Consider the following 14,995-nt stretch of genomic DNA (forward strand, 5'->3'; position numbering starts at 1 on the left):
ACAATGTACATGAACTAACAAAAATGAAAAATGGTGTGTCTAGGTATTTCATTTATGAAAAAACCAATCGTAAAATCTTTGTACGTCTAAGTTAGAATACCATGTTTAAACAGTTAGTGTACTTCTCTTATTTTCTGAATCCGACTCATCTTGCTCGTCTAAAACTCAACACAAATCAACCATTAAGACAAGTTTGATATTATGGCTCAAACAAAAAGTAACTTTTTACAATCGTAGTCGAATCACTATAGACCCCGACTTAGATTTCAAATAAGACTCGAGAGAAAAACACTACCTAAAGTATAATTTAGGTCTTGCCATCACTCAAGCATTAACTATTTTCTTTTTTTGTAAAAAATGCATTATCTAAAGGCAGAAGAAGGATCACATTTGATACTACATAATACATATAGAAAAAAAACGTAACTTTATAAACAGTAATGCTATTGAACTACATGACTACCACCCCTACTGGACCACCACCACCACCACAGGCACTCTCCGCGACCGCCCCCTTCATATAATATGTCATGTGCGACAATAAGGCTGCAATTACAAGACAGTATACTCACTCTATACGTAGAATATGTAAAATATCGAATTCAGATTTAAGAATATGTAAATTAAGATTGATAGCTTTTCCACAGAAAAGAGGGAATCCATCAGTAGCCCGAGTGCCCGAGACACGTTACTGAGTTCTCATCCTGCTATTCTCTGCAGCTCTTACTTGAGAGAAGTATGGGTGTGCCTGCATCCAGAAAGCAAATTATTAAAGACACTAGTTCGAGAAATATGGGTGTGCCTGCAGGTACTTAAGGAAGGCACTAGATAGACATAAAGGTCGGATGAACTTCTGCACTTCGAAAAAAGGACCAAGTTGTCATCGATGATATATATATATATATATATATATATATATATATATATATATATATATATATATGAAAACAAGAATATCAAAAAAAGGCAATAGAAAACGAGATATTGGAAAATAAACATTAGGTCATAATAGTACTAATACCATTGCTTCTTTTGCAGTAAGTCTATCCTGGTGGTCATAGCGAAGAAGTTTATCGAGAAAATCGATGGCCTGAAATCCCACAAAAGTTACATAAACCCTCATCAATATCAATTATAATGATATAAATCTTAAGTATATACTTGGGAAATAATAAAGCTGACCTCCGGTGACACTAGATGCTGATTATCTGAATTAAAAAATTTGGACCAAGGTTTTCTGCTGTGCCTGCACATATATACATAATCAAACACTAGTTAAGCCGATAATGCTCCCACGACATCGTTTCCATCTACCATTGACCCTTTTTAGTAAGGAACAACAATTGATTTCTTTCTAAAACTAAACAATATATGCTAATTTACTTCTTCCAACTTTTATAACAGAAGAGCGAGAACCTGTTAGAGCTACATCTTAAGGAATTAGTATGGCCTTTGTATTAAGCGAATAAATATTGTGTTAAATGCCGAGATGTTTCATATCAAGTTATAAGGAGATGCGCTTTCATGCTAAGCTTACCTCCCAACAAGAGCATCGAGCTGAGGATCAAGCTCCAAGTCGTATTTGTTTAAATATGTGTTTAACTCATCTGTACCAAGTACCTAAAGGGAAGATGCATAGACATAAACATTAGCTATGCATAGAAACATCACCTTAAAGTTTGAACAGTTGGAAGACAGCATTAGCCTCATCTACTGGCGGCAGTGCTTGGTAACCCAGTTGTTGGTAACCCACCTTGTTAACCAGCACATGTGGAAGGGAATCTGAAAGTTTATCAATTTCTTGCTAGGTATTCTAACAAGTAGGGTCTAATCTGGACAGTTCATTTTGAATGGTCCAGATCAGACCTAGAGGCATTAGTTTCCAAAGAACAACGGTCCAGCTTCCTTTCCACATGTACTGGTTAAGTAGCTGGGCCCAACAACTGGGTTACTAAGCATTTCCGTTCCATCTAAAGGCTCCATCTATATATTTGCGGAAAAGTTAATATCCATCCTGTGGTTCTTATAACTACAGCTGAAGCAAGGATCCCCATAAATGCCTTGGTGCTGGACTGCTGGACAAAATGCTAGTGTCCCAGTCAGTGCCTATCACATAAAACAAAATGCCCGGGCTCTACTGGGACTCTGGGAGGTTACTAGTTTGGAGTTTCGGGCCCTCATTGCACAGATGTATATAGTAATAGTACTTCTCTACTTCCATAAATCTCCTTACGCGTCTAATTTGTTACGAATAAAATAACACAGAAATGGACAATCTTTTATCAATGTTGGCAATACAAATTTCATCTTAATCAAGTGACCCGAAGTTCAAAAGAAAATGATAGAATCACCATCAACATCTTTAGAGCCTCTTTAGTACTTAAAGAAGACCATGTTAAGAATATCGTATAATAACAAAGCAAGATGGAAAAATCAGAACTTAATACCTTGGCAATTTTGACAAGCTGATCATTATTGTCATGACCGTAGAAGAATGGTTCCTTGCGGAATATCTGTAGAAGAATAACGAGACTTTAATGAGCTAAATAAAACAGTAATCCCTATCACATGCTAAATTACCTAGAATTCAGTATATATATAGACACAACCTATGCTTTAAAAGTCCCCGCCTAGGCATCGCCTGGGCCCCGATCACACGCTAGTCCCCATGTGGCCGCTCGACTAGGGTCAAAAGTTCTAGTCCTTTTAGAGAAGCGAGTAATGCGGCGCCTGAAGCCGACTAGAGCCGACTAGCCGACTTGGCTAGGCCCCGAGTTACTCGTTTATGGGTCAGGTAGGTTTTTGTTTTAGAAACGAGATTTTCCTAGATCTAGGTTTCAAGGGTTTTCCCTTCACTCCTTTAACAAGAACTAGCTCCAATCCTCCATTGCAAGTAAAGTTTCTCTCTCTATCATTATGTTTTCTTCTCTTTCTCTCTCTAACTCTCTAAGTATGTTCGACCTTGTTTATTATCTCTCTTTCTCTCTCTATACTCTAATTGTTTCTACATCTTGTTCTTATTTCTTTCTCTAAGTAAGTTCTTACTTCTAACTGGATAAAATTAGTTGATTTATTTTATAACTTCCATAATTAGTTGATTTTATTTATAATTGTGTATTTCTAATGTATAAACCATGTTTATAATGGTAATAATTTATAGTATATAATATAATAATATATGCAATTATATACATACATATATATATATATATATATATATATATATTATATATATATTATATATATATATATATTTTAAGTTTAACCGATGAAACCCGACTGGTCCCGTTGTCATCCCGCCTAGTAGCTAGGCCCGGGTCGACCGACTAGTCCCGATTTCCGACTTTTTGAGCATAGGACACAACATTGGCATTTCCCTCGGAGGAAACTCTCACCATTCCAGCAAACATGCATCCCAGGCTCCACATGTCCAAAGAGTAGTCATAGTCTTGTAAATCAACGAGGAGTTCAGGCCCCTTGAAGTATCTAAAAAGAGTACACAAGAAATTAAACTTGCTGCAAATATTTATATCAAATGACACAATTGGCATGTCTTAGTAATTTAATAGGTGATACCATATCTTCTGAAAGTCTACAAGGAACAAGCGGAAATTTTGAACAATTTATTCTTCACCAACTGTATTACAAAATATCTTAAGTTCGATCCGATTGTTTGTAAGAGAGATGCACCAACGTCTTGAGTTAGCATTATCCATACTCCATCATTTGTTGAGGAAGCATGATTTGTTACTTTAGTAGGCTACCGTTTTCAGGATAGTAGAAACTATCGTGTTTCGTATGTTTAGTAGTCTTATGGATTCATCAATGTTTCAACATTTCAAAGTAAGTCTAAAACCTGCCTTAAATCTCCGAAACTAACAAAGGAGAAATTGAATTACTAATTTATCCGAAAACAATTAAGACTATATTTCCTAGTATTACATAGGAAGGATGCATAATCACTTGAGCTGGTTGTTCATAACAGAATACCTTGAGGCTACACGAACATTATATTCCTTGCCTGGGTGGTAGAATTCAGCAAGCCCCCAGTCTATCAGGCGAAGTTTACGCAGTTCATGGTCTATCATAACATTGTGAGGCTTAACATCTCTATGCATAATTCCTTGTGAGTGGCAGTAATCTAATGCCTGCAATTACAAGACAAGAACGTCAGTTAACTCAAGCGCTGCTCGTTTTTCTTTTAACCATGCAATAAAATCTAGAAACGACACAATATCTTCAAGCATTCATCACTAAAAAAACAATATACAGAAGCTAAGAATGCACTTATTGTTCCATGGTATAATAAGGGTTGAAAGAAAACCTTGAGAAGCTCGTATATGTAGTACCGGATATCATAATCCGTCAGCGTTGGATATAAGACTTTGAAATCTGTACTGTTCACATATTCAAATACCAAGCTAGGAGTTTTTGAATTCTGATCTCTAACAATATCAAGCATCTTAATAATGTTTGGTCCTCCACAAAGGTTTTGAAGAATTAAGATCTCCCTCTTTATCTGCATAAGAGACCAATAGATACTATTCTCCCATGAGATGAATAAATATTAATGCAAATAAATCGAGAGCGTTTCATTTTTCGCAGATAAACAGAACAATACCAAATCGGAAAACGATATCGAAGTTTCTCTCTTGTAAGCAACATAAGAGTCAGTAATTACATCCAAAAAACTAAAAAAATACCTTCTTCTTCTTGACAGGTTTGAGGATCTTGATAACACATTTCTCATTATTGATGGTGTTTCTACCTTCAAAAACTTCACTGTATTTTCCCCTTCCAACTTTTCGAACAACCTCATAGTCATCTTGATTACTAAAAATATCAAAGACAAGATGACTAATTACTAACCAGTAAAATTAGTTCAAATGCAAAATTCAAATAAACTATATGCCCAATTTTTAAGCCCTAATTTGCAGGTTCAAAACAAACTTTTGTGCATGCAAACAGAAATTAACCAGATACCCAAACTTCAAAAACTAAAATCTAAATCATTAACTTGGTCAAAATTTTAAAAACATCAACAAAAAAACAAATAGAAAACAAAAGATAATTAGGGTTTATTAGTTACCCCCAGAGAATGGTGACATTTTCGTAATCCCAGTATTCCTTAGGACGAAGAACATTAACATCTGTATAAACTCGAGATTTCGACATGGAAAACCCTTCGATTCTGAGAAACTTGTTGTTGATGATGGTGGTGGAGGTGGTGGTATTTGTAGAAGAGGTAGAGTAGAAGTTGGTTTTTAGGTTAGGGGTTTGAACAACAACCGGAAAGAAAGCAAAGAGGGTTCCGGCGGAGGCTATAATGAAGAATCGGAGGAGAATTGGATTCTGATTGTGGGCGTGTTTCATGTACCACCACTACCACCACCACCAGCTCACTGATACTCTATAAAAACAACAATTTATGATCTCTTCTTCTATCAGGTGATATTCATGCCATGAGGGGGTAAATTAGAATGTTTATCAAACTAAAGGCGTAACTTGTTCAACAAAAAAAGAATCCACGTGTAAAAAAAATTTCAAAGTACAAAAAAAAAAATTGTTTTCATTTCACTCGGACCCTCCACCACCATTTCTTCTCTATGCCAGTGAGAATCACCGGCAATCTGCTATGGTCGGCGACTTCTAATAACTTTTTTCCGATCTTTCTATCTCCCTTCCTCCCACCACCTCTCTCGAAAACTTATGTTTTCAATCAGATAGAGAGGAAACAAATAATGGGCGATAGTCGGAGGTTGTTGCCAATCTTGTGGTCGGAGATGGGAGAAGACGAGAAAGAAGAAATTTTGTTGTCCCCAGGAGTATGACAAAACCCGCCATTCCCTTTTTTTATTTTGTGTCCGAAATTTTTTTTTGTTTTCTCAAAACACTAGTCTTCCCTTTATATCATTTTTAAGATGGCTTTGCAAACTATTAGTGTGAGAGAATAGGCAAATGCCACGATCACTTGGAGTTTGCCTTACATTTTAATATATTAAGTTAATTTTTACTTGATATAGTAATATCACAACCTAGATCTTTGATTCTCGAAAGCAATCGATAAAACCATTTAGTAAAAAAAGATGTAACACCAACTTACGAGTTAAACATGAATAAGAATACAAGAGAAAGAAACACTTCACAAAACAATAAGGGGTGGAGCAAAAATGAATTGGTGCCAGATGTGAATTAAGATAAATTCTTCACGGCAGAACTTGACTGCAGAGAGAAATGACATGTTTATTACTAAAGCAAAGAAAGCAAATAGAAGAAATACAAGATAACCACATCCACTTTATTGCATAATGAAATGTTTTGAGTTGCAAACTACAAAATCGTTGTGAAACGCCCCGAATAGCAGCTTCTGTTTGATACCTACATTTTGCCACTTAGGTCTAGGCCTTGGATTCAAGCTTGAGCTCGTAAATGTATCCTGGGTTCCAAAAGCCTCTCAAACAATGTGGCACTACCACGATCATATGGATACCTCAATCCTCATTACGGTTTAACCATATAAACCATCCTTTATATGTAGAGGATTTGGGCAGGATAGCCGAAACACAAGACTTGCATTACTGTTTGGAGGAACCTTTCTCGACATGCATCTCTTCTCCTACTTGTTCTGCTACAGTATCAGAACAGGTTCTGTTGTACAGGCGATATATCAAGGTCGATTTCGACATCTGAGGTTCTCTCTCTAATGCTGCAATCACATCCTTGGTGGAGATGCTCCGAGCGATCTTCATTTGTGACATAACTGAGCCCTTCCCAGATTTTCTCATAGCTCCTATAAGAAAAATGAAAAATTTAATAAGTAGTATATCAAGAGGAAACAATATCTTTGACATCCCATGTGGCTACATTAGCTCAATTATGATCAGGAATCACCCAATACAATATCCTCTTCATTCATCAAAAGGCATGACAGGTTTTCGCTCGTCGTCCTGGGAATTTGTGAAATTCTATCAAAATTCTATATTCATTTATGCGCTATGTTAGGAATTGGCGCCCCGCGCCCTGAAAAAACAGGATCCGGATACTGGTTGTTTTACACTTGGCTAGAAATATTTGAAGTTTTTAACCAGAACTTTCGAACTCATGCGACTAACTTCATATTGGTTATACATATGCAGTAAGAAAAATGGTGCCAAAAGTCACAGAATAGCCAAGCGGAGCCAAAGATTAGGTAACTCAATTGCATAACTGATGGATACTTGGAGACAGAAAAGTGTAGTATACGAGAGCCTGAAGAAGGCTTGCGGGCTATCCAAAATTTAAGAGTTAAGCAAATGGTTTTACTTGGAATTCATGCAGCAGATATAAGACGTGAACAAATTATATCAACGAACCGTTTCCTATTGTAATTACCAGATGCTGCAATAGAGGATCTGTTTCCAGCCCCTTCGTCGCTCTTCGACATTCGTCCTGATGTCAACAAAGACTTGGGACTGAAATCTTTAACAGACTGGGCAGTAGATACAATATCTTGTCCTCCTTCACGCTTTTGCCGGGCTTGCTCAGCCATTAGTGTCCACTTTGTAAGCATGTCATCTCCTCCGACAGCTACTCGAGCGGCAACATTTGCAGCTGTTGTTCGCATTTTATCATCTTCCTCTTTGTTAGCCTGCATAGGTAATAGAAAGGTTAATAGTGTAAAACAGGTTGGGTACTCGAGCCAGACCTGTGGACTCGCAAGCCGGCATGGCGATCATGAGGGCAAAACAGGCCAGCCAGAGACCTGCCTTAGGCCCAGCCGGAATAACACTACTAAGAAAGGAGAATTCAATGTTGAGTCGACAATCCAGGAAATTGGAATTTAGTTCCACCATGGATGTTCCGTGTACATCAGGAGATGAAGAACATTTCAAACGATTGATACCTTGGGTGCCTTTGGACAACCATCATCCTTGTCTTTATCACCATCAGCCACATCAGTTCCCTCCGCCTGTAATAAACACATTCCGAAATGAGGTCTTGAATCCCATTTGTGATCTATGAATATACCGAAAGGATTAAGAAGGCAAATTATACAGCTAAATCTAGGGAATCCTATAGATTAAGAAGGAAAATTATGAGATATACGTACACCAAAGCAAGCAATAACTTAAACCTTCAATACATTAGAATGGAAACATAACAAACACCTCTGTTGAACCCTCAATGCATTTAAACTGGCTGAAGTTGAACCTTTATGAACTTACTTTGTTCAGTTTCCGGAGATTCTCTGCATCTTCAGCCTGTTTCTTCTCCCAATCCTCCTTTGCTTTTCTATTCATTAATAAAATTTGTCGTCGAACATCTGACGTAATGATAGTCCGGTGTCTCTGCCTTTCAATATCAACCCTCTACATAAATTTCAGCCAAAACTAACCATCAATTAATAATATTACTAAGTAATTAGATCATATAGAGTACAGAAGCAATGTTATGGCATAAAGAAACATGTACCAACCTGCTTTGATAGTCTTATTAGATTATTTATAAGTCCACGCATTCTCTCCTCCACACACTGTATTCCAATTGCATAAGAATAGATTCAAAAATACTAGCACTTGATAAAAAAAAAAAAAAAAAAAAAAGATAGCCACCCACCAATGATAGGCAGCGCTCTACATCCTTGCTTATATTCTTCATACCAAATTTTGACACTGTCACAAACACAAAGAAAACAGGAGTTCAACCATGAAATTAGTTGTCACGGACTTTTATTACGGTATACTGAAAAAGTATCCTTCAAAACAGAAATTTTGAATAGGCCGTGAATAAAAAGGAGATAGGTAAAGAAAGTTTTAACTGGTCTTTGCCAATTTCCGTTGCAGGGGAGCTTTTTGCAAAATAAGCCTTTCTTCTTCTTCTTGGACAACCCTTCGAGATGCTTCTGAAGCTCGGTTTTCCTCCTTAGGCCCAGATAATAGCTGTTCTTCTTCTTCCTATGACAAATAGAATTGTGAGTTTGGAATTTGAATATCATCAAGAATATGTTCCATAGTTACAAGCAGCAAGCTAGTACAAAATTGCAATCAGGGCAGATTTCGTAAAGGACAAGTAAGATAGTATACCCTGATATTAACTCCACTGACTGCCGTAACATCATTAAGTTGTTCTATGCTCTGATCAAGAAAACCCCCACCAGTTACCTTTTGCTTTTTACTGTGACAAGACATTTAACATTAACATTTAAACAACATGGATTGCAATCAAATATTTGTTACCTAGTCAGACGAGAATTATGATCATGATTCACAATCCTGTATACTTGTAAGAAGGCCTGTACAAATCAATGAAGTAAAAAAGCATTTACCTTGCACCGGGTGATGAAGTTCCAAGTGCATCAAGTGGCTTCTTTTGGCCTATCAAAGGCTTCTTCAGCAGTGTCTTCGCATTAGCTCCAACCCCAAGTGGAGCAGTTGCGGATGGGCCCTGAGAGTGTAGCCATCATTACTTAATACAATAGTAACACCACAGAGAAGTAAACAAAAATTTCATAAATGTTTAATATATATATATATATATATATATATATATATATAATAAATAAAATGCTACCTCAGCAGGTCGGTATTTTTATTTAAGAAAAGTAAAAAATCATTAAGCACATGCAATACCGCCATCATAGGGTCCACTTGTGTTGTCTTGGGAACCAAAGTTGAGTTTGTTTGTGGTGTAGAGTTTGAAAAGGGATTTCTGGAAGACAGCTTGTCCATTGCTTCATCTTTCAAAGTTCTAGGTGATGCTGAATTTATTTCGTTAAGCTGCCTTGCACTAATGGCAGACACTTGCGATTTCTGCTGCTTCTCTTGAATCTGATCGACCATTTCCTGTTTTACACCGGCTGTTGATAAAAGAGCATCAACTTGTTTATCTTTGTTCATCGAAGATTGCCAAGGACCTGTCAGGTTAGTAGCGGAAGCTCTCGTAGCACTTGTAGGTTGATATGTCCCTCCCGACTGAGTCGAGCCCATTCTATGATTGAATGGAACTTGCCGCAAGTGTGAATCTCGAGCTTCAGGGTGTACAGAACTTAATCCAGAACTAACAGGTGGACCAGTATATGGATGGTAATTACTAACATTAGCCCCATAGTTTGGAAATGATGTTTGCGGAAGGAAGGCCTGTTGTTGCTGATTGCTAAATCCACGCAATTGAGTTGCAGAGTGCTCCATTTCTGGGTTGATTGTTGTCGACAAAACTGAACTGGTCTGCAACTGAACTGTTGTATTAGGAACTTGTGATGGGTCTGTAGGAACTCTGTCGTTTTTCTGATGAAATTAACGAAGGAGAGTTTTCAATTGTGGGTCAGTAAGACATGACTTTTTTATCTTCCGGATATGCTGTAATAAGATTGAGATTGTACCTGAAATTGGTTGGGGCCAGCTTGAGATTTCCGTGCAACCAGAACCATCTGCGGGCATAACATTTAGTAGATTTAGTAAGAATAAGATTGTTAAACAAAGGGTCTTCCTTCTCGGAACCATTAAAGAGCCAATATGTTCCACTTGCCTTCCTTTGTACTGTTTGTAAAACCTGTTTCAGCACATTGTCCCCCACAATGGCCCTCATATGCCTCGTAAACTCATTTTTGTCAATCCCATTAGCCTACATACAAAGATTAATGATCATTGGGATAAGATATAGTACAAACAACCAGTCTATTCAAGTGAAACAATGAAAGTTTTTTTGCTAAAACTCTGTATGCGTTAGAGACTCACCCTCAATTTAGTGAAAAGAGTGTTTAGCTGCATGGACTTATCTTTGTCAAGGTGAGGTTGCATTGCTGGAATTAATAAGGCAAATGGGATCTGGTTCCGACCCATTGGATTACTTGATTGTTCTGATGATGGGTTTGGTGCATGTGCCTGTTGATTGTTGATGTTCTGCACTTCTTGATTCAGATGTTGGTTATCCGGAATCTGCATTCTGTTCCGTTCTGGGATACGATCAGTACTTTGTTCACATGTCTGAAATGGATCTATTTGAGAAATCGCGGGTGTATTTTGCTCTTTCTGACGTTGTAGTTGATTTTGTTCCAGTGAATAACTACTCTGTTGCTGTTGCAACTCATTTGGTCTTCTTTGTTGATTTTGACCCATGATAGTATTTTCTCTTATGGAATTTTCCCATTGTGCCAATAGATCACTTGATCTTCCTTCGGACATTTTACCTATGTTTGACGTGTGGCAAGTAACAAATAATAAAAAATTACATGCCACGATTTGAAAATAAAGACTACCAACGGAAGTTGAGTAGAGATAAGAAACGAAACAAGAGAATAGTGAATAGCACGATCTTGAACTACTTGACGAGAAACTTAAGTAGACATATGAACTAGCAAGTAAACCATAAATCTCAATCACTTAAATCTTTCATTTATCATTCAAAACGAATTCACAACGAAAATTCACTTATTGAACATTCTCATTGCAAACTTAATTAAATACTCAGACAGACACTACTCAAGCGATAAAGCACTATAACCTAAGAAAAGGTGTAGTTATGCTTGCAGTTGCAGAGAGCTCTAAAGCGACAACTTAAACACCAAACAGTCTTATAAACAATTACAAACGGTTTGTTTTTGTCCGACTCATCTGAAGTCTGAATGACTGATTTGGGTTGGTTTTGGGTTTATTGGAGCCAGACATGTCAAATTCAGACAATTAAAAAAAACCACCTTATAATCAAGTAGTCACTATGGGGGGTTTTGCTTGAAAAATCAAATTCAATATGCAGTTTCAATACAATTAACCTTCTCTGTTGTCGTATCGAAAATTTAGGGCAGTGCTGTTTATGGGCATCATACATACAATAAACTAAATGAAAGTCTAAATTCTTACCAGAATCAGAATCTAATGGTAAAGAAGATGGTTCCCCTTTAATATCTCTATTTAGTTCAGCAGTGAATGCATCCACATCTGCCCCAGAATGTATAGTTTCGTCCTGGGAAAAAAAGAAGAAGAAGACATGACTAAGAAGTTTCTTGACTAATTAAAGAAATGTTCATAGAGAAGAAAGAAACCACAAACCTCGTCATCATCAAGAAGCTTCATGATTGAAGCGTCCATTTTTATCTTTCCTAACCTTCAGCAACAACAACAATTGAAACCCTAACAAATAACACACGCACAAGATATCGTAATCGATTTGCCACCTGATAATTAGCTCCTAACAGTCTGAAATTTGAGTAAGGTGTAAGCCCTAAGTCCGTATGAGTCAGATAATATCGAGAGGGAAGAGAAGAAAAATAACGAAGACGATTGAAAAACAAGAAACGAAACTGGGTTGCCTTTTAAATCAGAGGGAAATTCCCTGGGAAAATAGAAATTGGAAGTTCTATAGGCGCCCGACAACTAAGGTTGTGTTTGATACCATTTTAGACAACCGATAGAAAAGAGAAAAATTTACTCAGAATTTTTTTTCACGAAGAAATATTTTCTCCATAACACTTTTCATATTTTTTCATAGTTTATTTCGATGAGAGGAAAAAAATTAGTTTTCCATCTTCTCCACTCTCCGCTGTTTAGCTTTCTAATAAATTTCGTAGGAGGGTCGTAATGGACATAACTAGTTTGTTGTCTTTTAAGTAGTTCGCACGTGAAACACACGTCCAACTATGACAAAATGTACCCTTATTTAATCCAACAATCAAATCTTGATAGAAATCAACGCCCCTTGGACATTCTTCTCTCCTCTACTAGTCGTTGGAATGTTTATATCCAATTCACCCTCAACTCCACCGGGAAAAACTCTTTCTCTCTATAAGAAGGTGGATAGGTCACAATCGCTTGAACTAGTCAGGTAATGCTAGTCTAAGTTCAATTCGAATGGAGATCTTTCTCCAAACGCTATATTACAATGACCCTAATGAGACAATCAAAAGATTGAGGTGAAGTAAGTACGTTAGAAAGAGTTTCGGTTAAAGAGATCACAAAGAAAGCGCAATAGAAAAAGAGATGCACAAAGGGATAGTGTGAGAGAAACTGGTTAGAGGGAGGGGGAGATCGAGTACGTGAGAGAAATCCAGTGAGAGAAATATCAAGCTAGAGAGATAGCGTGGATGAGATTAACATAAATTTAGAGATGGTGAGGGAAATAGTTAGTTACGACGCGGAAGAAATTGATCACCCTCGTTATAGAGAGGAAAAGGAAGACTAAAAAATGAAAAGGTAATTTTGTAATATCAAAATCCTACTTAAAAACTTGTGACAAAAAATGAAAGTTACTTACAAGCAGGTCTTATTTGAGAAGTCTTAACTCTTAACCACCTCATAGACGTCAACAGTTGGTAGCCCAAGTGGTTCCAAGGTGTTGACATAAACTCCAGAAATCTGTGGGAAGTTTTTGCTAAATGTCCCTGCATGGGAACAACAAAATTCTTTCAGTGAGATGCAAATGTAATATCATCAAGTTCATCTTTTCTTTTTTTGAAAACATTAAGGTCATGTTGAATTATATACAAAGTCAAGAAATATATTCGTTGTTTCAATGAAATTAGGAATTAGCATGAAGTAAGACTTCGACAAATAAATTTTTGTTTCTTTATCGTAACTTCTTTTCTATCTTCCGAATAGTTTGATTTTTTATTTTTAGATTATTTCAAAAGAATTGGGTGACAACATCGACGTACAAGGGATAGAATGGGATAAAAGATTAGAAATTAATATATTATGTGACTGCTCCAAATTAAGATTGAAAAGCTTTAGGTGATATATAGTTAAACAAATCAGAGATCTATTCAAAATCACCGACGCAACTTCATATACTTCAAGTTTTTTTCTTTTGTTAAAGTTCATATACTTCAAGTTGATTGGTGAGTGAGTAAGTGAGATAGATCAGGTTAAAAAGAAGGTGGCCAATATATGGACCACCAATTTTTTTATATGGACAACTGTTTTCTGGCCCAGTGCGACTCAATTACATTTGACTGAGTTGACTTTGATTTAGTAAGGGGACAACTTCACGAGGCCTTGACGATTAACAATTATTAAATTGTGGACCATTGACAAAAACAATAATTAAAAATAAAAAAAATCTAATTATCATCTTCACCGTCTTCTTCTTCTTCAACGCGGCCGTTATGATGCTAATAGAACAACTTATGGACCAACATGTTAATGAACAGTGTGTCTTTGTTATTTTCGCAAGGTGTAAACTAAATTATCTATTTTGGGGTTCAAAGCCTATAAACCTTCATGGGAGATCGGGTCATCATTGTCATTCAAGAAAACAACAAAGAGTTTACTTAAGGTACAATTTGATGATGATTTGGACTGTATCTATGAATAGTCTATTAATAGAAGAAGACTTCAAGAAACGAGAAGTGCCCCTCTGGTAAGATGACGACCCCTTCCCAAAATTTCTCACTTATCCAAAGCCAAACTCACGTTACAGAGAGAGAGAGAGAGAGATGGCGTCTGAAGATCAATACTCTATTCCTCTCCAATTTTTTCAATTTCTTCATCAATTTCTTCTCTATTTCCTCAAATTCGTTCTCTTTTAATGGATTTGCAGAAATTATATTCAGTTTCGATTAACCAACTTGTTAGAAAATCATTTAAGAACAAACACTTTTATGTATCCGCTTCATCTCTTTAAGCCCTAAGCTTTGACTGATGGAGTATTTCTCGAATCCGAAAACTTACATAGAATTGCTACTGTTTCGGTGAATCCCACGAACAGTAGCAGTTCGTGGGTCTCAACCGAGTAGATCTGCTCGTGTTTTGTGGGTTTCCCAATAGCAGATCTACTTGTTTCTTAGACAGAAAAAATAGTGTTTATGTTCTAAAATTTTCAAATCATTGATTTCTAAGTTTTTCAAGAAGTTTTAGGGTTCATGAAGAAAACATAGATCTTCCCTTTCTCTTTGGGAAGATTGTTCAACAAGTTCCTACCCTTTTTTATGTCATAATCAACAATACCTCCCAAAAACATTTCTCTCCCTAGACATTTGTTGGTGATGATGAAGATGTAGTAGAAGAAGACTAAAGTTAGGATTTAT

At 36.7% G+C, this 14,995-nt stretch overlaps 2 protein-coding genes across 5 annotated transcripts; both read right to left on the bottom strand.

Annotated features, from left to right (window-relative positions):
• Window positions 1-389: 389 nt before the first annotated feature.
• On the bottom strand, window positions 390-5,902 carry LOC147570488 (casein kinase II subunit alpha-2-like). Of its 2 annotated transcripts, XM_086657035.1 has the most exons (11): window positions 5,748-5,829; window positions 5,090-5,698; window positions 4,704-4,833; window positions 4,325-4,519; window positions 3,991-4,148; window positions 3,396-3,486; window positions 2,448-2,513; window positions 1,538-1,620; window positions 1,183-1,246; window positions 1,022-1,090; window positions 390-748 (listed from the first exon to the last, which is right to left on the bottom strand). In XM_086657035.1, exons 2-11 carry the CDS (start codon window positions 5,371-5,373, stop codon window positions 689-691), a joined length of 1,200 nt encoding a protein of 399 aa, XP_086513161.1. In that variant the 5' UTR covers window positions 5,374-5,698; window positions 5,748-5,829; the 3' UTR covers window positions 390-688. The 2 variants fall into 2 exon arrangements, with proteins under 2 accessions (XP_086513161.1, XP_086513162.1); XM_086657036.1 differs by having other exon boundaries at window positions 5,090-5,902.
• A 375-nt stretch (window positions 5,903-6,277) lies between these two features.
• Window positions 6,278-13,271, bottom strand: LOC147570489 (transcription initiation factor TFIID subunit 4b-like). Of its 3 annotated transcripts, none has more exons than XM_086657039.1 (16): window positions 13,225-13,271; window positions 12,024-12,104; window positions 11,835-11,937; window positions 10,713-11,164; window positions 10,504-10,599; window positions 10,358-10,405; window positions 9,609-10,262; window positions 9,305-9,423; window positions 9,063-9,153; window positions 8,798-8,933; window positions 8,596-8,651; window positions 8,456-8,512; window positions 8,205-8,348; window positions 7,883-7,948; window positions 7,372-7,627; window positions 6,278-6,790 (listed from the first exon to the last, which is right to left on the bottom strand). In XM_086657039.1, the coding sequence occupies exons 2-16, from the start codon at window positions 12,060-12,062 to the stop codon at window positions 6,576-6,578; spliced, it is 2,532 nt and encodes an 843-aa protein (XP_086513165.1). In that variant the 5' UTR covers window positions 12,063-12,104; window positions 13,225-13,271; the 3' UTR covers window positions 6,278-6,575. The 3 variants fall into 3 exon arrangements, with proteins under 3 accessions (XP_086513165.1, XP_086513164.1, XP_086513163.1); XM_086657038.1 differs by lacking the exon at window positions 13,225-13,271 and adding an exon at window positions 12,149-13,204 and having other exon boundaries at window positions 12,024-12,078; XM_086657037.1 differs by lacking the exon at window positions 13,225-13,271 and having other exon boundaries at window positions 12,024-13,204.
• Between the last annotated feature and the right edge of the window lie 1,724 nt (window positions 13,272-14,995).

The sequence above is a fragment of the Eschscholzia californica genome, unplaced genomic scaffold (genome assembly GCF_041429995.1).
Source record: "Eschscholzia californica isolate CP2 unplaced genomic scaffold, dmEscCali1.0.p SCAF_1, whole genome shotgun sequence".
NCBI classification, from domain to species: domain Eukaryota; kingdom Viridiplantae; phylum Streptophyta; class Magnoliopsida; order Ranunculales; family Papaveraceae; genus Eschscholzia; species Eschscholzia californica.